Source organism: Solanum verrucosum, unplaced genomic scaffold (assembly GCF_900185275.1).
Source record: "Solanum verrucosum unplaced genomic scaffold, falcon-dt-bn FXZP01000085.1, whole genome shotgun sequence".
NCBI classification, from domain to species: domain Eukaryota; kingdom Viridiplantae; phylum Streptophyta; class Magnoliopsida; order Solanales; family Solanaceae; genus Solanum; species Solanum verrucosum.
In genome coordinates, this window is record NW_026019839.1 from 2643306 (window position 1) to 2670688 (window position 27383).

The 27383-nt window shown below is 27.6% G+C and overlaps 3 protein-coding genes across 3 annotated transcripts in view; 2 read left to right on the plus strand and 1 right to left on the minus strand.

Moving 5' to 3' along the window:
- Positions 1-27383, plus strand: part of LOC125815441 (uncharacterized) — a 426658-nt gene that overhangs the window by 268265 nt on the left and 131010 nt on the right. The gene's annotated exons all lie outside the window — the stretch shown is intronic.
- LOC125815227 (glyceraldehyde-3-phosphate dehydrogenase, cytosolic) overlaps positions 1-27383 on the plus strand; it is a 613914-nt gene that overhangs the window by 48413 nt on the left and 538118 nt on the right. The window lies entirely within an intron of this gene.
- LOC125815269 (very-long-chain 3-oxoacyl-CoA reductase-like protein At1g24470) lies at positions 1414-7824 on the minus strand. Its single transcript, XM_049494713.1, has 4 exons — positions 7263-7824; positions 6904-7039; positions 2316-2385; positions 1414-1656 (listed from the first exon to the last, which is right to left on the minus strand). The coding sequence occupies exons 1-4, from the start codon at positions 7765-7767 to the stop codon at positions 1417-1419; spliced, it is 951 nt and encodes a 316-aa protein (XP_049350670.1). The 5' UTR covers positions 7768-7824; the 3' UTR covers positions 1414-1416.

Sequence of the window (27383 nt, forward strand, 5' to 3'; positions counted from 1 at the left end):
AGTGAAGGGTTTAACGGCCGATAAAAGGGGTTTTGCCGCCAACAAATTAATGGGCCGGACTTGCTTTATCAACAGCCCAAATCCTATAAAATAGGGAATTATTAGGAAATTTTTACCTCTAAACTTATTATCGATATACTAGTTACGTGTATGTGTTTTGCACCTGAACATGCATAAATTAATATTGTTTTCATTCATTTTTATTAGTCATATTTAGATTTTTTTCATGTCTATTATAAAAATAATACTCAATTGACATGACTAGTTTACTACATTACTCTTACTAATTGAAGTTTAATATTAAGTCTTGGAAAACGATTTGGACAATAAATACTCATTAATACTAACGATAGAATATGAGAGAAAATAATTGTCTTTTCTTGATATGTTAAAAGCGATAAGTTAAAAGGATTTGAAACAGGGGACAAGTAAAAGTGAATGGAGGGATAAATATATATTAAAAGAACAAATAATTATTGTGTGTACATTGCATTATTACTTACAAAAAATTCATAAAAATTATCGTAGACGATAAAATTTATGTTGAAAAAATAATAATTAAGATCGAAAGATATCGCAACAGTCATAATATTTTATTTCAAATATGAACCCCTTAGATTTCACGGCTATTAAGACCTTTTTGGGTAGGAGTAATACAAATATAATAGCATCATCTCAATGATCTTGTATATAGTTTAGGATGCCTAACTCAATTTTTAACCTTTTGTACTCTTAGATCATGAATGAAGGCAATATTTTGAAAAAGAAGAAGAGTAAGTTGGAACTAATATTGAAGCATATTGTAGACAAAAAATATAGATATAAGATATGATAATTTTTTCTTATTATTCTCTCTTAAATTTTAAGTGTACACGTATGCAAATGTTCAAGTATATCAATCTCATTTACCATGCCCCATTGATACTAGGGATCCCTTAATACTATTACATAGAGAGTTATAATAAGATAACATAAAGCATCAGAGATAATTGAGGAGGTTATGAAAATGTAAGCTAACAAGAATAAAGGTAATGAATAGGGGGGAAGTTGATTATATTTGTAATTATGCAGTGGACAACTAAAGCGAATGTATTTTACAACACTTCTCCTGATGTCTAGTTACAGATAATATGCCGATGTCTAGTTACATATAATATGCCTCGTTAAATCAAATCAGGAAAAATCTAGCGAGAAAAAAATATATATCTACATTGTAATACACATTAATTATTACTTCATTGAAAACCTTGTCATGAAATTCAGTAGAACAAAATCTTGGCTAAGGAAAAAAAGCACAATGCCTATTTACTCCTCTTGATAAAAACATCATTTTATATTTCAAAAAGGACTAATATCTATCCTGTATACATTAAATTTATTGAAGATTATGCTTGTAAACACCATTTATGAAGGCAATTAAGTTTTAATCCTCCTATTAAGGCCAATGGAGAGGCGCCATGCATCAAGAAGAGGTTGAGGCAACAAAGAAGCAAACGACCATTGAATTGAATGTGGCCAATAAGGCATGCTCCTCCAACCATATCCTATTTGTGCTACTCCTGCTTTTGCATACTTCTCTGGTGTTGGACTAAACAATGATGATTTCTCTATGCTTGCAACTCTTGAAGTCATCTTTGTTTTAACATATAATGGTACCTAATTAACATATATTAACTTTATCCTCAGACCTTACTTGTAAAATTTATATTGAATATATTATAAACAAATGTTTCTGATTACAAACTTTTAAATATACATAATTTTATAAAAATTCAAGAGTCAACAATAGTAGTAACTAGTTAATTCTAAATATAATCCTTTCACATGGTACATACAATATTTTCGTGCCGAGCATGAGTTTTTTTTTTTTTTTTTGTAAAATTTAAAATGATAGTTTTCTTTAACTAACAAAAGATGTATAAACTAATAGGTGAAGTTTCACAATTTTTTTTTTTAAAAAAGATTGAAAACATGATTTGGAATCTCGAATCAAGTTTTTTTTAGGTTTGAAGAATTTGAGATTAAAATCATAATTTCAAGTCATTATCCCATATGACATATCCAAATGTTGATTTAAAATCATGACTTTATATCGCATGTCCAAACGCGAGCTAAGATGTTAATTGCTTGAATTGCATACTAATCATATAAGGTAATAGTACAGAAAATTATTAAAATAATACTTAAAGAGTTGTCTGGTAGAGAAAAAAATGATAATTCTGTGCGTAATTGTAAGACATAAATATGGTCAAGTTAATTACTTCTTATAAAGTAATTTCAAGTAAAAGAAGTGGAAATTATGAGTTAATTAGTACCTGACACTGCACATCTATGCCATAGTGTTTGTATTCAACGTATAAACATCTTGAAAACTGATCGATATACCTGTAATTAATATTTTTATTCAATTTTAGTTAATATGATAATACATCATTAATCAAATTCACGCAGTACATAATAATATGAGATAATATTAATCTCTAAAGAACCTATTAGTTTTCGTTTGGAAATTAAATTACTTCATTATGATTTAGAAGCAATACAACACTTTTACCTTTTTACCTTACTCTCTAAGCAATACAATACATCCCCTTTCGGATACATCACTCTCATCTCATTGATACATTTTTTCCCCCCCTCTCGGATACATTCCTCACCTATGTATCTGGATGTTTACTGATGTATTCGAAAGTCTAGTGATGTATCTGGATGTCTTATCCCCTCTTTGATACATCCCTTCCCTCTAGGATACATCCCTCACCTATGTATTCGGATGTCCGCTGATGTATTCGGAAGTTTAATGATGTATTCAAAAGTCTAGTGATGTATCCGAAATTCATAAATGTGAAGAGACTTTTGTAATTTAAAAAATAGTAGGAAAATAATGTAATTAGCTCTTAACATTATGAGATTTATGCAGGTTATACAATTTTCAATGACAATTAATGAGCCAATATGAGTTTAAGCCTTAAAGGTAATGTGAAGACTTTATAACTTTTTTTAATCAATTAAGTGTGATAGCTCAATGGTCAAAGTGGATCCGTTCCACTAAATGGTAGAGATCGGACCCCAGTCTCATGGATGATTACTTTTGCGTGTATCAGCAGTACAAGGATATTTTATACTCCCTGTAAATGCATTGTTAATTATGTAAGTATTAATTTCTACTCATCAATTTATATATAAATAATTTTTTTCAAAATTAACAGATACACATACACTCGATAGATTCATGTCTAAGTATAAATGAAGTCAAAGCCTGTTGTGTCCGTGCAGAAAGCCACCTAAAACCTATAGGCCACCATTAAGTGCTACATTTTGACTTTTGCAGTACGACCACCATTAAGTGCTACATTTTGACTTTTGCAGTAGGACCACCCCTCCAACTAGTTAAGGGTTTTCTAATTCAATTGTTTAATTTGTTAAAAAATATATTTATGAGTTAGAATTTAAAATTTAAAATGTAGGTAATAATATATCAAATAATATTTTTAAACTTTATGATCTTCAATGTACTATGCTAGATAGGTTTCTTTTTTTGGTCAAAAGAGTAGATAGATGTTGGATGTATGTAAAGAATATACATTAAATATAAAAATAACATTGTCCTTAAAACAATTTAATTTTAAAAAAAAAACAAGACAAATAATTAAAATGTAATTTTTATGTACATAATTTTGACTTTTAAAAAAAAAGTATTTTTCTACTTTCTTCGATCAATTTTACTTGAGTACTATTTAACTACGTAAAATAGTATTCCTACCATTCCTTTTTAGTTGCCACAATTTTCTTTTTAAAAGTAAAACGATATAAAAATTGATTAATATTTTAAGATTTTTTTTACAAAAATGATATTTATATGAAAAAATTACAGTTTATGGAGTAGTACTTTTTGTAGATCAAAATTTTTATTTTGAAATATCAATTTAATGTAATCTAGTTTAACTTTAAAAATTAACTAATTTAATTATAATTATAAAAAAGCACAATATGACAACTAAACAAAAAGTGTAATAATTACATCTAGAAATTAAAAACATATTATTAATCAGATTAATTTAATAAAATATATTTTGAATTAAAGCTTTCATCAATAATATATTAAGTCAACATGAAACAGACTGCATAGTAGTTAAATGTTATTTTGAGGGATAAGTATTGAAAACACCTTTCACTTAACTAACTGAACTTAAATACACCCCGATCTTATAACATGAGTGAAATACACCTTAAATTCTCGTCAAGTTTAAGGGCGTTTCCAACACTGATCTCGACTTTTTATTAAGAGTTAGATGCCATACTTGACTTTGACTTGTAGCAGTAGATGCGAATGAGACTGCTCCTTACAAAAAGATGAAGTTTAATTTTAAGTGATATCGACTTTCTTCTGCTTTCCCTTTTAATTTGTTTTTTTTTTATATTCTTAATTTTTATATATAATATGATATATTTAAAATTATAAAATTAAATGATATTTTGATATATTTTACATATTTTTAGATTAAGATCACAATATTTAAAATTTTTATTACTTTCTTAAACACCATGCCAAAGAATTGATTGAGGAAGGGTTTTGGTGGTTGGGGCTTACAACTTACAAGACACTAGAAGAGCCAAAGTTTTTGTTTTTGTTTACGTTTAAATGTGACAGTTCTATGAGTGTGGTCCTTGAAAAGTAATATCATATAGAAAGAAAAAAAAGAGAGTCTAGAAGCAAAAAAGCTTTAATCGGATGTGTGAGAAGTATCGAAAATACTCTTGAACTTAGCATAAAATAAGAGTTTCATCTCCGTACTAGTGACAACCTTAAAAATACTCATTTGATTGACTAACTAATTAAACTTGATCAATACACTCTCTGGATATGCCACATGACATAGCAAGTGGTCTCAAACTCTTGTAGAAGCATGAAACTCTTAATAAAAAGTCGAGAAAAGTGTTGAAAACACCTCTAAACTCGACGAATTTAGGAATATTTTTAATTCGCATAGAATTTAGGAGTATTTTCAATATTTTTTTTATTGAATTTAGGTAAATGTCTCCACCTTTTGTCCATAAAACACCAAGAAGAGGCACTACTCTAATAATAGGATAAAAGCAAAACAAGCACAGTACTTCAAATCTTACATGGATAGGGAAAATACAGACAATGAAGATACATAATATAACGTTTATGTTTAAGCTGTTATATTAAGAGAAATTTTAAGTAAGATTAAAAATATATCTATACAAGTGTCACATAGATGTCAAGTAAGATAATAAGGTTGGTGACATGAAAGTTAATCGTTTAAGAATAAATATATACCTAAAATAGAATAGTAAAGATAAATATATCAAAAAACAAGTAAGTTATAAATAATATAACCTTTTTTTTAGAATACAGAAGCAAATATAACTCGTTGAACGATTAAATAAAGAATTGATGGAGAGGTGGGTTTTGGTGGTTGGGGGCTTACAAGTCGATTAAAGATGGTGCAAGAAGAGAAAATGACACAACATTCTAAATGTGACAGACACGGTCCTTGAAGAGTATCACATATATAGTAGGGGCGATTTGGGTGTTTAATAAAAAAAATTCGATAGAAAATTATATTGTGTATATATAAATATTTTTTTTAAAATAATAATTTTTACGCATACATTTAGAGCTTGAATCCTTAAACATAAGTCTGGAAATTGATTTAATGATTTATATTAGGGGGTTCAAAAATCATATTAAGGTTTTGACTCCTAATTTCAAGCATGTTATCTCTCTTGTCCGTGAAATTTTTGATTGATTTTTTTCCATTTTAGTTTTAAAACTAGTGTTTTAAAAGACTTTTAAAAATTTAGTCAAATACTATAAAATACTTGAAAATTATTTTAACTTAAAAATATCTAAAATAAGTCAATCCAAACAAGCTTTTAATAATTTGTCAATATTATCCTTTTATTTCCTCCCAAACTCTTCTTAAAATTAGAGATAGTTGAAAAGTTGATTAAAGAGAAGAATATTTTCTTTAAAAAAAATCAATATATATTTGAGCTTCGAAAAATTTACTCATTTAGAACCATACAAAAAATGTCAAAATAATTATTTTAGACTAGAAGTAGAATAGAAAAGAGGAGTGTAGAAGCAAAAAAGCTTTATCAAGCTTTAATTGAATTTAGGTAAATATCTCCACCTCTTTCCATAAAACACCAAGCAGAGGCATTCATTTTTTACTTAAAAACTAATTAAATTCCTGATCTATCAAACTCCAAATCCTAAAAAATTATCATTTTTACTTGTCATGTTTAAATTTGATTCGACTATTAAAAAAAAATAATGATTGACATTACTATTAATTGATTTATCACATTACTCCTACTAGGTATTTAGTATTAAATCTTGAAAAATAATTTAAAAATAAATAATTCACACTAAAACTAAAATGTAAAAAAAATAATTATTCTTTTTTAATATGTTAAAAATTAAAAATAAAAATCTATTTTTAAAATAACAGAGCAGGCAATATATAGGAAAACAAGTACTATAGTAGTTCAAATGTGAAGTTTTTCGAACGCTTCATCATACACCTAAATATGGACAGTTTAAAGCGTGCACCGGCCGTATATACAATATAATAAAGGAATCAAATTAATAATGCTAAATTAAGAATTAATAGAAGTCCACTTCTAATATCATGTCAAAAAAGTTATACACCTCAATGAATGGATAAGACTTTGAAAATTTATATATACACTTTTCGTTTCAATTTCCTTATCTTAGTTTGACTGATTAAAACATGATAAAGTAATAATCTTCTTAAAATAGATTTTAGAAAATAAGACAAATAAATTAAAATAAGGTGAATAGACTCGAGATATATGTTCGTTCACATGTCATGCATGTAAAGAAATTAAATGGAAAGAAGGACTCACGCTTTAGTTGCAGCATAGATGGAGAAAAGAGGATGAGAAGGTACAACAATGGAAGCACCAGACCCAATATTCACTATGGCACCCTTTCTTCTACTTATCATTCCTGGCAAAACCGCCATCGTCACTAAGGTGGTACCTGTTTGTTGAAGATATAATTAAATAACTAAAAAACATATTTTTTTCTTATCCCTTCCTCTTAAATAAAAATACAATATATCAGAGCAGGTAATGGATCTTAGATTCAAGTCTCAAACGTGAAGGGAGCTAACCACATGACTTGGAAAATAACTTACCAATTAAAAGTTTGATATATGTAATTTATTTAAGATGTAAGATGAAATGATAACACAATTCATTACCTTGCAAATTTACTTTCACTATATTTTTCCATATGTTCTCATCCACCTCATGAAAAAACATGGCTCTTGGATATGTGACACCAACATTATTAATCAAAACACCTATGTCCAATCCTTCAATGCCCTTTTTCATTTCTTGAATCTCTTTAGTAACATTAAAAGAGAAGTCTACAACAATAATCTTGACTTTGATATTTGGATTTTGAGTTTGGATTTCATAACACACTTGTTGTAGTTTGTTTAAATTTCTTGCTACTAATATTAGGTTGAGACCTTTTTGTGCAAGTTGAAAAGCAAAAGCTTTTCCAATTCCATCAGTTGTGCCAGTGATGAGTGCCCAAGAGCCATAAGATTGGACAAGATTCTTTGGAGTTCTTAAAAATGTAAAGAAAATCCATTTGAGAAAAATGATGAAGCTTTTTAAGAAGGAGATGAATCCAATGAATGAGAGAAGAAGAACAAAGAGAGGTTGAGTTTTGAGGTGATTCATGATAGTTGAAAGCATTTTCTTGATTTGTTGGAGAAGAAAATAGGAATGCTTCTCAAAGTGCGTATCCCCTATGTTACCCTATCATGCATTTATTGCTTTAAGATTAAAGATTTATTATCACAAAAGAAGAGAAGTTGTAGTTAGGAAAATTTTAGTTAGGAGACTATCAGAGCCGAAGTAAGGATTTCAGTTTTATGGGTTCTGAATTTTTTAAACTGACTCCTTCAAGTGTTAATAATTAGGTTCTAAACTTGAGTTCGAAACCTCATAAAGGGGATGGCTTTTCTTTGCCTAGAGAATAGATATCCTTTAGGAGATGCAGAGCGTTTTTTTGTAAACCCAAATTTGATACTAGGGTGGGAAAACCTATTTTTATAAAAGAAATTATAATGATATATTTTTATATGTTATAGATAGGATTTAGGAAGAAAATAAAATAACAAACTAGCAGGCTAATTAGTATCGTTATGAATAAACCTGACCTGACGCAATAATTATTTTCAACAGAGTAAATAAATACTTATTAAATGAGTACTACACGATGAATGAATAAATGGAAGAGCACTGACCTTGCCCATGAATAGAGTGAGTAAAAGATTGGTAGGTTTAATTACTTGAAGAAGGCTAGAGACAAATTTTAAATATCATAGGATATGTGCATTATCTTTGATGTTAGGTAGAAAACAAGGACCATACTAATATTCACTTGAATATACGTCAAACAGAATATTATATATATATATATATATATATATATATATATATATATATATTGACAATTTATATAAAACTCTCTAGTTTAGGAGATAATAACTTAGATATATTCTACTTTGCAATCTTACGCGTGCATCTTACCAGATTTTGGTGCTTCTAGATATATGAGGTTAAATTTAGGTGTAATTAATTTGTTCTAGATACATTGTATTCAAGTAGATTCGCATGTATTTGGGATACATAGCAAATCTCGATCGTCTCTCTCCCATCTCGCTCACCACTTTCCCATATCGGAGTTCTACTCACCTAAATTCTTTCCGAGAAATCCTACGGACTCCTTAACGTCTTAGCTAAAAGGAAAACCAACTTTGCTTAAGCATTCTATCTATCCAATCCTTTCCCCGATATCAAACTTGGTGTGAAGGTGGTGGGTTGGAACGTCAAGGTTTGACGGTGTTATGGGCGATTTTAGGAGGATTTATGAGTTTATGTCTCATGCACGCCGCTACAATGGGTGACACGCCTATACAACGTACTGTAACACCCGAAAAACTAGTAGGCTAAACTAGGGCTTTACGTGAAGGTTTTAGAGTTTGACGTGAGGGTTAGAATCGTAAATATGACTTCCCGTACTTAGAGTGAAGGTTTTAGAGTTAAGGTGTCAAGGTACGACCCCCCAAGGACCACCCAAGGGTCCTTGAGGGGGACCCAAAACAGTCCTTAAAATCTGCCCAAAAAGGGGCCACCTACGGATGGGACTCACGCCCCGTGGGAAGGAGTCGTGGGTCAAGACCCCTAAAGTAGACCTTTAGTACCCCATCCATGGATGACTGGCACGGCCCATGGACCCACCCACGGTTCGTGGGTCGGGGTCTCGTGGGTTAGGGCAATTTTGGGTTTTAAAGTTTTTAAGTTAGGGGTTAATGGAATATTCTAGAATTAGTTAGTTATTAAGTGGGTTCATTTTATTAGTAATTAGACCCCCTATATAAAGCTAATAGACCCTTAATTAGATGATTCCAAATCATTATTTTCAAGTCACCAATGAACCCAAACTTCCCCCAAAAATCTTCTCTCTAGAAAACTCAAGAAGAAGAGAAGAAATCTAGGTCAAAATCCTCCATTGTTGCAAGCATTATGAGGGATTTATAATCAAGGTATGATAGCTTATTCATCCTTGGATTCTTCCATCCATGGATCCCCCTAGATTTCCCCCAATTGTGAAGATGAACCCCCAATTCTAGCTAGGGTTTCTTCCTATATTGCGGGTAGAGTTGAGTATGATTCCAATTGAGTGGATAGTACTTGTTTATGATTGATTTAGCATTGAATTATGTTATTATGAAGATATTATATGGTTTCCATGGTTAACCCAAGTTTAATTGATGAAATTGATATCTTGTGGGTTTATGCCATGAAAGGTGAAATTGAGAATTCATAGATAATCTTCTAGAATTGATGACTTGTATAGTAATTGTTCATGAATGAAAGCCTGTAAACATGAATTGAATTAGATTATAGTATATATGATGAATCATGGTTAGTAAAGCTTGAATTTGAACCTTTATGATGATTTATGACCAGATACTTAATAATGAAGAATGTGATTAGAATGCCTTAAAATCTAGGTATGAATGATGTTGGTAAGAAGTAAAGCTTTGAGAGTAAGACTTGTAGTCATGAGTGATGATGGTTAGGGCTTTGAGAGTAAAGCTAATATGTTGAATTAAGAATGTTTAAATGCATAAAGTGATAGAATCACTAGAATCATGGATTGGTTGTCAAGGACATCCCTCCAAGAGTCATGAATTAAGTAAGAACTTAATAAAGCTATCTTGTGGGATGTATGCCTAGCACCGAGTGGATATTGAATTGAGATGAAAGCTTTTACCTAGTTGAGTCCGTCTTCCAAGGTGGGAACTCTCACAAGTAGAGTTCGAGATTCCCAAAGTATATCTCATGAGATGGAGTCCCTTACAAGTTGAGTCTGGGTTTCCTAGTAGAATCTCTGTATCCCATAACTACGTGTCTCGTAGGGAAGTTAGCTAGTGGGTCCAACTAAGCTAACAAACTGGTTCTACCCTAGGCAAGTAGACCAACCCTTCTCGGTGTGGGTAACATCGGAGGGGATCATGTGAAAGTTCATGTGGTCCCATGTCGGTTTAAGGCTATTTTCCCAATTAGTACAAGATTATTATGGAACAAAGACATATTTCAAGGAAGTATCTCAGTGTTCCAAGTTAATAAAGAATTAAGACATGCATAAAAAAGCATCTCCAAGTGTTCAAACTTAATGAACTTAGACATGCTTGAGTAAGTATTTCATACTATTCAAAAGTAAAGAAGATGGGCTAATATGTGCTTAAAGAAGTATCTCCTAGGGTTCCAATGTCTTAAAAAGAGGGACTAGTTTCCAAATCAAGAAGTGTGAGTATGAGGACCTAAAAGTTGTACTTAGCATGAGTAGCATTATGAGGTCTTATTCATGCATTGCACAAGTATAACTTAAGGTTGCCTAATAAGGTGTTCTCTTATATGATGTATGTTTAGATATGATTGTGCTATAGTTGCCTTCCTTGTTATGATTGATTAAATGTGAGAGATTCCCTTGGTTATGAGAAGTAAGTTAAGGATGAGATCAAAGATGGTAAGTATGTATGATGGCCTAAGGTGGTACTTAGTGTGAGTGGGATTATGGGTCTTACTCATACATTGCACAAGTATGACTTGAAGCTACTTATGAAAGTCTAAGGCTTGACTATGTATAAGGACTATGTTTATGATGACCAAAAAGGGATACATAGCTTGGATGGGATTATAGGGTCTTGTCCATGCCTTCCACAAGTATTCTTTGAGGTTACTTGAAATGGTTCTCTTATGATATGAAGGACTAAGGGTTGAATAATGCTTATATGACGCTTATGTCGGAGAGTTTGCTTAAATGCTTATATGATGGTTATGTTGGAGACTTTGCTTATGATTATGGTATTGTCTCTTATGCTTATAGTTGATGTTTCATGAAGTATTTGATTATGCTTATGGATTATGTCTTATGTTGACTAACCCTTATGATATTATGCTCTTATGATGCTATTCTAGCTATCATATTTAGTACTTTTGTACTAATGCATACTCTTGCCTACATTCTCATCAAATGTAGGGTTCGGTGATTGAGTTTCATTCTTGAGGATAGGTTTCTAGGGAGCAAGAAGTTGAAGATTTGGTGAGTTCTCATAGCTTCGAGGACATAGCCACTATTTCTTTTATGTCTTTCTTTATGTTTTGAGACTATTGTATGGGCTATGTCCCAAGATTTATTCAAAGTTGTAATAGATGGTTTGAGACAAAGTGTAGTAAGACTTCCGCTTCATTTTATAAAGACTTCGATTGTATGGATACAATTTTTAAAATTTATGTACTTTTCTATTATCTTATATTATGATATGCTAAGGGCTTGTATGAGACCCCTTCGATGTCAAGTACGCCATGTTACATCTAGGGTGTACCCCTGGGTCGTGACAACAATGGCCAAATTAGTTCCCGCTATAGCAGGCATTCCTGCTATGGCAGTGCTACTATAGCGGGATTGGGCTTCCATGACGGGATAAGTCGTTGTAAATGCAGACATTTCTTCAAAATCGTCCATTCTCATTCAAAAACGTTTTGAGGAAATACATAGGCGACCTAGGGAAATTTTCATCTAGAATCTTCGTAAAGTTAAGTAATTTGTTTCCCCAACTTGTTAATTCAATTTTGTGCCTTAAAATCGATAGTTGCGGGCCTTGGGGGAGGATTTGGTTTGATCTAGAGTGGAAAATATATGGTGCAACAAGAATTGATGGGTGTAGAAACCCTGACTTTTGTGCATAAGCTATTTATTTGTGATTATATAATCATGATTCGATGGTTTAACCATAAAATTGATAGTTCTAGGTGAATTATCAATGGAAAAGCTCTGGGTTGGTCAGCATGATCATGACGTTAGCCTGGGGTTTGGGATTATATTTTGGATCAAAGTCATTTTTGGTTGATTTTGTGTTGTAGTGTTGTTTATAGAGCAAGAACAAGCTAAGCGTCATAACAAAGGGAAGACTCAGGTTCAGTAGGGCACTCAGACTTGATTTGAGATAGGTGATGGTTGAACTGTTTCTCAATTTATGTTGTGTGTGCATGTTAATTGTTCCATTAGTAATACTTGAACAATACGGCTATAGGAATTTGTCTTAACTGCTAGTAGTCTTGCAAAGTTGTATTCAGTTGGGTTGCGATTGTGTGATGTTTGTGATTGTTGGTTGGCTCGGGTACCACATTTGGTACACATTGTCAGTTGGTTCGGTATACACCTGATTCATATTATCGATTTGCTCGGATACCATGCCTAATACAAATATCTATTGATTGACTTAGGTACCACACCTGATACAAATTTTATATCAATTGTCTTGAATACCATACTTGATACATGTTGATTGTTTTGTTGTGTGTTGGTTCTATAAATGGACCGAATTTATTATGAGTAAATTTTATGTTTAGCAAACATAAAAATCATATTTGTATGTTATAAATATAGTTTGTATAATTGTGCTCCATAACAAACTTTATGTTTGCTATGGAGTATCAGATTTGTATAAATCGCTTGCAGCCTTTCATTTGTATAAATCGCTTGCAGCCTTTCATTTGTATAAATCGCTGGCAACCTCTCATTTGTATAAATCGCGGCAGCCTCTCGTTTGTTTAAATCGATGGCAGCCCCTCAATTCCATTTTATGTGTTTGTATATCTCCATAAAATTTGAATTTGTATACAATTAAATCGAAATAAAACTATTGTATATCAAATATCTCTCTCTCGCTTTATACATTGTAATTTGTATAATCTGTGTTTGTATAAAGTGAGAAAGAGAGAAAGGCAAAAGAGAACTGGGCAGGGAAGATCTGTATTTGTATAATTATAAGTGTATAGGACAAAAATATGTGTATTTGTATATACATTTTTCTCTCGCTTTGTACAAACACAAACACATTTTATATATTTGTGTTTGTATAAAGTGAGAGAGGCGAAGGAGAGACTGGCGAGCGAGAAATGGAGAGTGGCGAGCGAGAAATCTGGGGAGAGGCGAATGACAACTGTTTGCTACGGGTTACAACTAATCAAACTGTGGTTATAACATTTAATTTGAATTAATAATTTGCTATTTTATACAATTTTTCCATTTATTATTTGTAATGATGTTTGACATTTTCTATTAACTATTATTTCATAAAACATATCCAAATTTCAAATTGACCAAATAAAAATAAACAAAAAAGTATTATTATAGAAAGCATGAGTAGAGTAGTTAGCCATTCATTTTTATCAATCTTTGTATTTTCCTTCAACATAAGGGGGGAAAAGATTTTTAATTTTATATATTATCTATAAAGATCTTTTATTTACGAGAGTAATGTTAAGGCTTGGTTCTTCCCTCAAGAAATAAATAACTCTATCAAATCATCAGGAGATATGAAAATATGACAGTATTTAGAGACAATAAAAATTTAATTATTCATGCATGTTTATACCAAAAAAATAATTATAACATGCTTTTGTATATAATGTTTTATTATGTATTTATGATTACTTAATTATTTAATTATAATAAATTAAACTAATTTATTTAATATAAACATCAGGCGCATAATATATACTAAAAAATTCATAATTATTATTTAACCAGATTAATAAATAAAGAAAGCCCCACCTACTTTGCTCTATGTTCTTCAGATAACATTCCATAATCCATAGTGGTCCAATTTATTTATTTTTGGTATTTAATTTCTTTTGATCATAGCAATAATTATTGTGGTCCTATTTTATGGAATTCATGAAAATCCAATCACCCAATGGGTATGTAGATCCAGTTAAGCAGAAATACCATTCACGCGGTGGGATAACTTATTTTAAAATAATTTACTAATTAATTTTAGGATATTCATTCTTAGCCAAACGGCCCTTAAATGTATAGATACTTAAATAAAGTTTAATAGCTCACACGTGTTCATTAGTTATATGTTTCTCACTTTTTATAATTTATTCATTATCATCCATATTTTAATATTTCAAATATTAGTTGAACCACAAATTTTATCTGTTTAAAATATGGACTTCTTTTGTAACTATACAGGTAACAAAAAACTTTCAACAAAATGATTGCATATCTATATATTGTATCTACAATGTATAAACTGTATACCTAAGATGTACATGCATTCATATATTTTTACTTTATTTCAAAATGATGTTATTTTTTTTATATTTTAATATTATTTAACTTTAAGTATTTTGTTACCTTATATTTAAAATTGGTTATATATGCTCTATGAACTTGAAATAAAGGAGTTAACTGAAAGAACTCCAATAAATAAATAAAAATGAAGCACTATTAGTATCAGTTAGTTTAGGAGATATATTAGGTCTAAAGGGTAAGGTTGAGGAGTATATAAGATTATTTTTTTCTAAAAAAAAGTAATACTTTCTTTATTTCAATTTACAAGATATAGTTTAGATTTTAAAAGTCAAATCATTTAAATTTAAATATGAATTTGAACTTGAAATTTTCATGTTTTTTGAAATAAAACTTATTATATGAATTACAGTGAAAGATAAACTTATTTAAATCTTGAAGTTTAAAATGTATCTCATAAATTGAGACAGAAGAAATAATTAAGATCATAGGGACGTGACTAGTTTTAGCGAGTAATTGGCCCCATTAAATTCATAATAAATAATTTGATCGAATGGTTAATTTTTAATTTATAATAAATGAACAATTGAATTATTTTAAATAAAAAATTGATTTAATAGATTTTATCTTATTTTTTTCTTAAAGTATCACTTTCCCAACCTAAAAATATGAACGAATTAATAAAATATAGATTGATTTTGTCAGCACTAATTTTAAGATAAACAAAAATCCTTATATAATTTTCTCTTTAGCTGCCTATCGTATTAGTGTTTTAATTTTCTCATTTGAATATTATAATTGTAATTTTAGTCAATTGGATTTATATTATAATAATTTTAGTCAATTATATAATTAAGGGGTATCGTATTAAGGGAAATATTCCTAAAATTTTACTATTTTTTGAAAAATAAATGGTTTTAAAAACTTATTTTTAGATTAGTATTTTTTAAATAAATAAAAAAATGTTATTTAAAAAATATTTATATATAATTTAGCAAAGTTATATAAAGATAGGGTGAGGTAGAGAGTGGAGGTGTGATGGGTGATTAAGGGGTAGGGATTGGTGGCGTTGTGTGGAATATCACTTATGAAATTTATTTTCTCTTCTATTAAGAAAGTCAAATTTTTCATTTAAAAAAAAAAAACTTGAATACTATAAAAAATATTTTTTCAAAACTTCTTGATCAATCAAATATAAATAAATAGAATTTTTTTCTTCGTATCATACACATCCTAATGGGATATTATTTTTATAGGAAGGATTTGTTATTTCTTAAAAGTTCAATTAGCAAGATTGATAATTATTGTTACTTTCAAGTTCTTTTCTAGTAAACATGAAAAGATTTTAAGAAAATAATAGTATGGTTTTATATGCAGACTATCTTTACGATATTTAAAGATAGAATAACAATAATAATGATTTAAAATGTTTAAAGTTGACTTATTATTTTCAGATTTTAATATAGTTAATTAGGGGGCTACAAATCAAATTGTTAAATCAAATCGAATCGATGAATCAAGTCAAATAGAAAAAAAATCTATTCAGAGTTTGGTTTGATAGTTGAAAAAGAAAAACGATCACTCTATATTTGATTTGATATTAAAAACAAAACTTAAACCGAGCCTAAATCAAACCGACATATATATATATATATATATATATATATATATATATATACTAGATATGGGATCCCGTGCCAGCACGGGGCCCAATATATGTTACTGTTTCTGTTTCAATTTATGTGGTACATATGAAATTTGAAGTTGATCAATTTTTTAGTATGTTTTATATATTTTAAGTTGCTAATTATTTTTATTTAGAGTATGTTTTACGTAAATATATTATAAATCACAATAATTAACAAGTTAATATAAAAAAAAACTTATAAAAAATTCATTGACTTTTGAAATTTCATTTTATCACATAAATCAGACAAAGCGAGTAATATATATGAAAATTACATAAAACGTACTATAACTCACAATAATTAGCAACTTAAAATATCTATATATCTATATTTCTCCCAATTTATGTGGTATAGATGAAATTTTGAAAGTTAACAAAAACTTTTTATATGTTTTCAAATATTTTAAGCTATTAATTATTATGATTTATAATACTTTTTACATAAAAAAATTATTTATATAAAGTATAAAAGAAAAAAATTTAAAAAAGGAAACATAAATGTCAGCACGAGTCCAATCTATGTTAATTTCTATGTTTTAATTATTGTAATACCGATTGAATTTGGAGAGCCAACTAAATTTTCTTAAAGGATTTTTTTTATAAATTTGAAGTTGTTAATTATTATAATTTATAATATTTTTATTTATTTTAAACCAATATATGTTTCTCTTTGTCTCAATTACATAGCACATATGGAATTTGGAGAGTCAACTAAAATTTTAAAATATGTTAAGTTGTTAATTATTATACCTTATAGTACTATTACGTGATTTTCAAATAAAATATGTAATTTTTTTATTTCAATTTGTGCCATTGATATAATTACATATATTAAGTAATAAAGAATTAATGTCTAAATTATGTGACACCTATGAATTTTGGAGTGTGAATCAAATTAGTTATATGATTTTAAAAAAATAAAGCGGTTAACTATTACAATTTATAATACTTTTTATATATTTTTTAAATGATATATATATATATATTTATGATATTGATATTAGTATTATAATAAATTAAATTTTATTATTTTTAAATTTATGATCTCAATTGTCAGCCTATGCCACATTATAAAATGTTCCAAAGTAGATATCAGATTTACAAAAATGTCGATGCCAGCTAAAGTAATAAAATAACATCTAAGGGCATGAACCTATATATATATATATAAAGGTGAATATAGATAATTTGATGTGGCATCTCTCTATGGCCAGTATTTCTATTCATCTTTTTTCTCCTTTTTTTGACATTTAATCTTTGTTTTGTATTTTTTATTTGTATTTAAAAAAAAGTATTTATGTCATACCCAATTAAGTATGCCCTTTATAATATCCATTACACTAATATAGATTTAAGTAAATGGAAATGGAAGATGAAAAGATAAAAACTATTCATTTTTCATAATTTTTTATAATTATTTAGCCTATAAAATAAAATAAAAATAGTTGAGCATTTGTAACAAATAAGAACAAATTTCTTCACTTTGGCTCTTCTTCTTCCGACGATGATGATGAATATATGGTATCAACTTCTGTCGCTAAGATGTCCATCAAATTTCTAGGTCATGTGACTTTTTTAACAAAAGAGAAAGAGAGAATATCTCATGATTCTTGTGAAGACATTGGTGTAAAGAAAGAGATCATGTAACAAAAGTTTCTCTTCAAAATAAAAGACTTTTTGAAAAAATGTTTATTCCTCCTACAAGGAGAGAAAATTCATTGTGGTTGAGAAATTTATAAGAAGGCTGATTAGTGTTTCAAAGGGTAAGAAAAATTATTTGGAGAAAAAATCATTCTATTTATGAAATTCGTATCAAATTAGGAGGAGAACAAGCAAAAATTTATTTTGTGATTTGAAAAGAGAAAAATTAGATATTATTTCTTTCAACCTCATTATTCTTCTAATTTCTTTCTTCTTTTATTTTGTCTTGATTTTTTGTATCTTTAATTAAAGTTTTTTTTTCTTATTTATCTTTAATTAAACTTTATATATATTTTCTTAAAAAAGAATTTAAAAAGATGATCATATTTAGTTCCTTTCCTCATCAATGCTATTAATCTCATAATTAGTGTTATTTATATTATTTTCTTAATTACTTCTTCTTCTTTCTTTTAATTATTTATTTGAAGAAATTAGTTATTATAACTTTATAAGAATTACACATGTATTTTTACATAATTGATTTGTCATTTTAAATTTTTTTGGATCATTCTTCATCGTAAAGATTCTACCTATATGTAATAATAAAGCTAAAATAGAAAATGTGGAGTGACACCTTCTTAGCAATAGATACTTATTTATTCGTATCAATGTTTCTGACATTTTTTGTTATTTTTTCCTTAAAATAGTTGTTGCCTCGATTTTTAGTCTTAGTTTTATTTTTTTAGCATTTTCTAATTTTAAAAGACTGAATAATTTATAAAATATAAAAAATGATTTATTTAACTCCTATCATCATCAATATTATTATTAATTTCTTTTACTTCTTTCCTTAATCTTCATTTCATCATTAATGTAATTTATATCATTTTCTTAAATATATATATATATATATATATATATATATATATATATATATATATATATATTTGTGACATTTCTTAGAAGTTAGGATTACTATTTATTTAATTTCTACAAATTTTGAATTCTTTTGTCATACTAAATACAACATCTTTTATTATAATTACATTCAATATATTAATCAATATGTTGTACGAATGAAAAGAAAATTATCATTTCACAAAAACAAAGGTTAAAATATAATTTATTATGATTAAGGAAAGATAAAAATATTATTTCAATATCCATAACCATATTTAATACATTAAAAATTAATTGAAAAGTTGTAAATGGAAAAGGAATCACCATTTAAGGAATCATTATTTTTTAATTTTTGGGTCATTTCTTGTTCTAAAAGTTTCTGTCCATATGTAACAATAAAGATAAAATAGAAAATGTAGTGACACCATTCTTAGTAATAGATACTTATTTATTCTTATCAATTTTTTCTGACAATTTTAGTTATATTTTTCTTTAAAATAATTATTGCCTCGATTTTTATTTTTATTTTTAACATTTATATTTAATTTTAAAATATCTGAAAATTTATGTTAAAAATTTAAATAATAGTTAAAATGATTTATTTAACTTTTATCATCATCAATACTACTAATTTATTTGACGTTTTTTCTTAATCTTCATCTCATCATTAATGTTATTTATAAAATTTCTTATATCACTTATTTTTTCTTTTTTAACTCTTTTATATATATAAAGTTGGATATATAAATGATGATGTGACATTTCTTAGAAGCTAAGATTACTATTTATCTAATTTCTCAAATTTTTGAGTTCTTTTGTCATACTAAATACAATATGTTTTATTATAATTACATTCAATATAGTAAACAATATGTTCTAGGAATTAAAACAAAATTATCATTTCAGAAAAATAAATGTTAAATTATAATTTTATTATGATTAAGGAAAGATAAAGATATTATTTCAATATTCCATAACCACATTCAATACATTAGAAATTAATTGGATATAACTGTAAATGAAAAATGAATCACCATTTAAGGAAAATAAATGTTTGCAATACCATAATAATTAAGGAGAGACTAAGATATTATTTTAATATCCTAATTCAGAACTTTTAATCTACTACTCAATTAAAAAGAAAATGCATTTAATAACATTAAAAAGTTATTAGTTTAATATTTTTTCTCATTCTACTAATTCAATTCAATCAAACTTAATTTTAAAGATAAAATAATAGCTCCATTTTAATTGTTATCAATATATTTCAAAAAATTATCGTGAAAAGGCTTTTCTTGTACCTTATTTTAATTTTCATATACTATTATTATTTTTTCTGTCATTTTCAATGATTTTTTATTTCGATTTAAAATTTAATGTTTATTCTTAAAACTCTGATGGTACAAATTAAGGTGGAGTAGAATATAATAAATGATTATTCTTCTACTAAATAAGAAGATATAACGAAATTGAAAGGGTGAAGTTTTTTTTTTTAAATGGATAGGAAATTCTATTAAGGTATCATTACGTCATTATTCAATATATTTTTAATATAAATTTCATTTGTTGATGCATTTGTTTAGTACTCCCTCTGTCCCTAATTACTTGTTCACTTTTCCTTTTATAGTTGTCTCTAATTACTTGTCCATTTTTACAAATCAAGAAAGAACATTTTTTTTACCTATTATACCCTCAATTAAATGACTAATTACTTTGAAAATTGCAGAACTTTTCATCTACTTCATAATTAATAGGGGTAAAATGATAAACTCACTATGTCATTAATTGATTTCTTAATAAATGTGTCAATTTAAAAGTGGACAAGTAATTAGGGACAGATGGAGTATTACAGTGTTATTTCACATTACGAGATATTTCTTAGACATTTAAGGAGAATGGTATACCGGAATATATATTATATATTAAAGGATCAACTTCATGCAATGGAAGAATTTGTTATTAGCAAATATATTTTAACTTATTTGATAAAAATATATTCTTCCTCATTTAATAGATGTAAAATTTGTCATGCTTTATTTTTTTTCACAATCTTCATATTATTAAAACAAATAATAATATTACGATTAAACAACAGAGTAAATATAAAATTAATCAAAAATATTTAATTTTAATGATCGCGCGAAGTGCGGCCAAGTTCTCTAATTTAAAACAAAAAGGTAAAATTTAAATGGGTCTACAATAGAATTCCTAGAAATCCAACTTGAAAAATTATGTTAAAAATGGAAAATAAAAAGTGAAATAAATTTAATTGAGAGTTATCCTTCGTCTGTCCCATTTTATGAGACACTTTTTATTTCTCGAGAATCAAATAGTTTAAGTTTGACCATAAATTTGCGTATGGTATCTTCAATTTTTTTTAAAATGAAATTTATATATTTGTAAACTACGTAAAAATCACAATATTATAATTCATAATAATAAATAATTCAAAATATTTTAAAGATGTATGAAAAATTTAAGATCAAAGATAACCTAAAGAGAGTAAAAGGGGAGAATGGAAAGTAGGAAAAAAGAAAAAAAAAACGAATATATAGAGAGAGAAACTGAGGAAAAAAAGTCAGAAAAGTAATTATTCATGTGGGTTGTTGTGTATGTAGAAAGACACGTGTACAATTAATGAGCCACAATTAATTTTATAGTACAATTTGAAATGCTTTGTGTACAACTTGGTAGTGCCGTGATCGTCCTCTAAAGTCTCACTTCTAATAAGGAGTAATATAAATCACAATAATTAACAATTCAAAATCTTTAAATTGAGACAGTTAAAGTAATATATATTTGGAGCTATTGTGTTTGGTAACTGTATATATGTATGAGTAATAAAAGGTAGTACACATGTCTTCAATATAGTGAATCATCAGACAACTGGCGACATATAATACTCCTATTTATTCAAAAGTTAATGTACAATTCTTTTTGCACGCTGTATAACTAATTTAATAAAGTTAAAAGTTAATGTACAAAATTCTTTGCACGTTGTACAACTAATTTAATGCAGTGTTAGTCCTTCTAACTGTTATTTCTAAATAAAATAAGAGTAATATTCTGATGGTCTCTAGACCTTTGAAATTCTGATGTTCAAATGCAGATTTCCACGTGTTTAACAGCCAATTGAATTGGGCTAGAAAGGGAAAATTTTCATTGTACACTTTTAATTGCTTTTTGTACAATAATGGGATGCTGTGTTCGTCCCATCAAGTCCCATTTCAATATAGGAGTAAAAAATATATTATTATATATCTATTATTATTATTATTATTATTATTATTATTATTATTATTATTATTATTATTATTTTAATCACTACATATTTATAAGGAAATCAGAAAAACCACAAAATTGAAAAAATCGACTTTATGATTTGATTTGGTTTGGTTTATAGATTTAATAAACCGATATATATATATATAATTAGTTTAGTTATTTTTTAGTAAAAATAAATCAAACCGATCTATTATGGAGGAATTGGTTATGCAAAAACTAATTATGTATGTTCGTATATTTATTCATGTATTAGTTATATCATATTCTATCATGTATAAAATTATACATAGATTCTCTCATAACTTATATTTATATTCATTATGCAGGTCTCTAAATTGCAAATCAAACACCATATAAGGACCCTTATTTTACATTACTAGGTAAAAGTTCCTTGTTTTAATGAATTTTGTGATAATCGTCAATTTTAAAAAAGAAAAAAAAGGTCAAATATACCTTTTAAATCATCTAAATGGGCTGATTTTATCCTTTGTTATGTTTTTTTACTTCAAAATATCCTTCTCATTAACAGTTGCTCAAAACAAAAATATATGGATAAGTTTTGATCTTTGAACTATTCAAATAGGATAGTTTGACCCTTGTTCTTATTTTTTGAGAGAGGTCGAAAGTGTGAGACATATAATAATAACTAGATAATGGTGCACGTGCTATGCACGGGCCCAATAATATAAATGGTATGTTTTGGGGCTAATAACGGAGTTTTTGAAGCGATTGTTTGCGTGGATAAAAGAATAAGTTTTTTTATCACAAACCTGTACTTTCTTTGACACTATTAAAATGGACCCAATATACGTTATTTTTGTTGTCTCAATTTATATGACACAAATAAAATTTGGAGAGTCATCAAAATTTTCATATTTTTTTTTAAAAATGTTTTAAGTTATTAATTATTGTGATTTATAATATTTTTATGTAACTTTCAAATAACCTACATTACTGGTCACTTTGTCCTAACTTATTGTGATATGGATAAAATTACAAAATTAACCCTTTTAAAATGTCTTTTAGATATTTTAAGTTGTTAATTATTATTATTATTTATAATACTTTTTTGATAATTTTAAAATGATATGTGTTATTTTTTCTGTCCCAATATATGTGAGCCTGATAGAATTCTAAGAGTGAACCTATTTTATTATATAGCTTTTAAATATTTTAATTTGGTAATTACTGTAATTTTTAATGTTTTTTAAGTCATTTGTAAATGATATATGTTGCTTCCTTTGTCCCATTTTATATAGTATAAATAAAATTCCCAAAACCAACTCAATTATTAATATATATTTTAAAATATTTTAAAGTATTAATTATTGTGATTTATAACATTAAAATTAAATTAAATAGAAAATGTACAAAACTTGTATCAGCCTAAAAAATGACCACGATAATTCGAAGCCTACAGAAAGCAATAAGGTTGTACGTAATTTTAAATACTTAATATATATTACTCCGTTTGTCTCAATGTATAGCATAGATAAAATTTCAAGAGTCAATCAAATGTTGTTAATTGTTAAGATTTACAATACATTTTACGTAGTTTTCAATAATTTCACATTAAATAATACATATTACTACTTTTGTCTCATTTTATGTGACATTGATAGATTAATTTTAAGAATCAGTCAATTTCTTTTTTTGTGTTTTTTTTAATAAATATTTTAAGTTGTCAATTATCACGATTTATTATATTTTATACACAATTTGTAACGATAGATTAATTTCAAGAATCAATCGAACTTTTTTATATGTTTTTATTTTTGAAATATTTTATGTTGTCAATTATCATGATTTATAGTATTTTTATGATAGATTCACTTCAAGAATCAGTGGAATTTTTTGTATTTTTTTCAAAACATATTTTATTTGTCAATTATCATGATTTATAGTATTTATATGCAATTTTTAAATATAAAAAACACACAAAAAAAAGACAAATAAATTAAAATGGACCCAATATATGTTATTTTTGTTGTCTCAATTTATGTGACACAAATAAAATTTGGAGAGTCATCGAAATTTTCATATTTTTTTTTAAATTTTTTTAAGTTATTAATTATTGTGATTAATGGTGTTAAATTGTCTAATAATATAAATTTTAGAGGTACAACCATAAAAGAAGAATGTACAACACTATCTAAGCACATGTAACACTTGTCATGTGCTAAGTAGTAGATATAGTAATTATTATATATAGTAATAGAAAAATATATATAGAAATGACATATTTATTATTTAACTAAATAATAAATATGTAACTAAAAATCTTGTTAGCTTTTGGTTGAAAGCTAACAAGATAGTTACAATCATAGTTGCATTGTGACTTATTATATATAGAATAACTAGATGGTTCTTGCCCGTGCTAAGCACGGGCCCAACAATTTTAATTTTGATGTTATTTCATTTAATCTACCTAAGAATATGTTTGAGATCCGAAGTAGCAATAAATACATTTAATTAACCTAACTTTAAAAACATAATGCCCATCATTTAGTAACAAATCATATTTCTTAGCTTACATAATAAAAGAATATACATTCAATAAGAAACAGTTAAGGTACATTGTCATTTTTTTTAAAGTTTCAACGATCAATTCAATATCAAGTTCGGTCATATTCAGAATTTGTTGATAAATAGCTCCATATGGAAATTTACAATGTGCTTACAAGTCTATCCTTTCGTTTTTTAAAGAAAAAAGTAGCATTTTATTATTGAGCACCCTACTCAAAAATCAAAGCATGGCATTCATTAGGTGTAGAATTTAGTTGACCCATTCAAAGTGCAAAAATAAAAGGGGCATCTAACTACCACTCGTGAACAAAAAAAAACTACAAGAGATCGACTCGCATCCATCCATTTTACAATCATGAAAGAACCACAATATAGTAGATTTGATTTAAGAGTCATTCTGATCATGCATTTTATTTAAGTTCACCTCTTTTTTGGCTTGTGAAGAAAGTGGAGCAAATGAATCAGAAATAGGATAACATCGCCATTGTATTGCAAGGTTGGACAAATGATAAGCTAGCTGATTGCGTTTATTATACACCTGCATAATCTAGACTCGACTTTCCATCCAACAACGACATCTTATCTTTCTGCACAATTCATGTACCTAAATGGATTTTTTGCTAATTGTAGTTCAAATGCAAAGGCAATTCCTAATCAATAATATCCAAAGAAGAAAGAAGAAAATAGTGATGGAAAAAGAAATTTGCACATGCATACATGATGAAGAAATAGGTAAGCCTAGCTACTACTAATACAAATTGGACTTGTTGATAACTCAATCATCACTTTGCAATTAGATTGCAAACACTAAATCTACTCCAATATGGTTGCTTGCTCCATAAGATACCTACATTAGCAAACAGCTGTATATTAGCAAATCAACTCAGTCTCCAATGTGCTTTATAATATATACCAGATCTACTTGTTGCTGTTAACATCATATATACCACCATGGGTGCTCATAATTAATTTGCAACATAAATGCAGTTTATTAAGTACAGACCATTTACATATAAAAGTGGCTCACACGTGTGACTCTATATACATACACATGATGTGGAGATTGATAATCTGGTAAAATTTTGACAAGTCAGGAATCGATATATACAACCAAAGGTTTCTCATTTTCATCTTTCAACTTGTATGTGGTAAGAAATTGAAGGTTCTCATTGCGCACCTTTTCCGATTGCTCTTTTTGGGACTATTACAACCATGTAAGAAAAATATAAAAATTGTTTCATGGACTACCTAAGAAATTGAAGATTCAGTCTTGAAGGAGCAACAAATATTAGTATTTTTACATAGATTATCCAGAAAGATAACATTATTGATACAACATAACATGTCAAATCAAGTATACAATGAAATACATATGTAGTTTCACTTCAACTCTACCAAACATGAAATTTTCTCACCTTTTGATCTTTAAAAATATTCAAATTTCTCGATTAAAAAATAAAATTTTAATATCAAGCATAAATATAAATTATAAGTAAAGACATCATGATTCATGTAAGTACTAACTTGAACATATTATAGCACAATGTCAATGCACAGTCGACCATCTAATGAAGTATCTTCTGAGAAACGTGATGTCGTGATCCATTTGTGAATGTAACATATTAACTTTTTGAAAAATTAAACATAAAATTTACTGGCAAATGGGAGAAAACAAGAAAAATCAAGACAGAAAAGTGATTCAAGTATTTCTGATGCTAAATGGCACTAAAAACTGTAATTCAATTTTACATAAAAAAAAATAGATTACGATTTTTCCCCAAACATAACAGCAAAAAAATATGTACATAATAAGAAGTAACGATAACCTCATTGTTTACATGAAAAAAAGGTTCACCGATTTCAACTTCCCATCAACACCTTTTTGATAAATATGAAAATATTCAAATTCTTTTCAAGATGATTTCAGTAACATTTTCAACTGGTGCAAGAGTGAACGTACACATATTCACCAATTTACTTAAAGGATTTAACTCTTCAACCCAGTAAAAAAAATGATTAAAAGCAAATATGTACTCATCAAACTTTTCAATATCAACACACTAGTATAATAAGTTACAGTTCAAAGTAAGATCAAAATTATTGTGAGTGTGCTGGAATAAAAGCCATTTCAGTGACCAGACTGTAAAATTTTATGTATATGTGACATTGAACATCCATATTTTTATATGTATGCATATATGATCAATTAATTAGGTGACAAACTAGCAGTTATATAATGCCATTTAGTGTGTTGTTGATACCAATTCTTTAAAACAATAATCGTATCATCAGAAACTTTTCCTCCCCTCTTTCAAATCTCCTTCCTCATATTCAATTCTTGATCTAAATCCCTACAAGGGATGGTAGACATGATATCCAAAGCTAATCACCTCGTGCTAACTAAGATGCATGCATCTCAATTAGTGAAAAATATTCTTCAGAGAATTCTATAATATTCATTGTAGTGACAAGTTGCAAACATGGTAACAGGGGCGGAACCACGTTGGTTCCAGGGGGTTCACCCGAACCCCCTCGGCAAAAAATTACACTGTATATATAAGGTAAATTTTCTGTATTTTTGTAGATATATATATTTTGAATCCCCTCAATGACAGAGAGAAATTGATGGCTCAGTGGTAAGTTCGCTGGAAATTA

Coding starts and splice junctions, on each gene's coding strand:
- LOC125815269 (XM_049494713.1), bottom strand. CDS start 7,767: ATGCTTTCAACTATCATGAATCACCTCAAAACTCAACCTCTCTTTGTT. Junction 7,040..7,262: donor AGTGAAAGTAAATTTGCAAG/GTAATGAATTGT, acceptor TTCAACAAACAG/GTACCACCTTAGTGACGATG. Junction 2,386..6,903: donor ATCTATGCTGCAACTAAAGC/GTGAGTCCTTCT, acceptor TATTAATTACAG/GTATATCGATCAGTTTTCAA.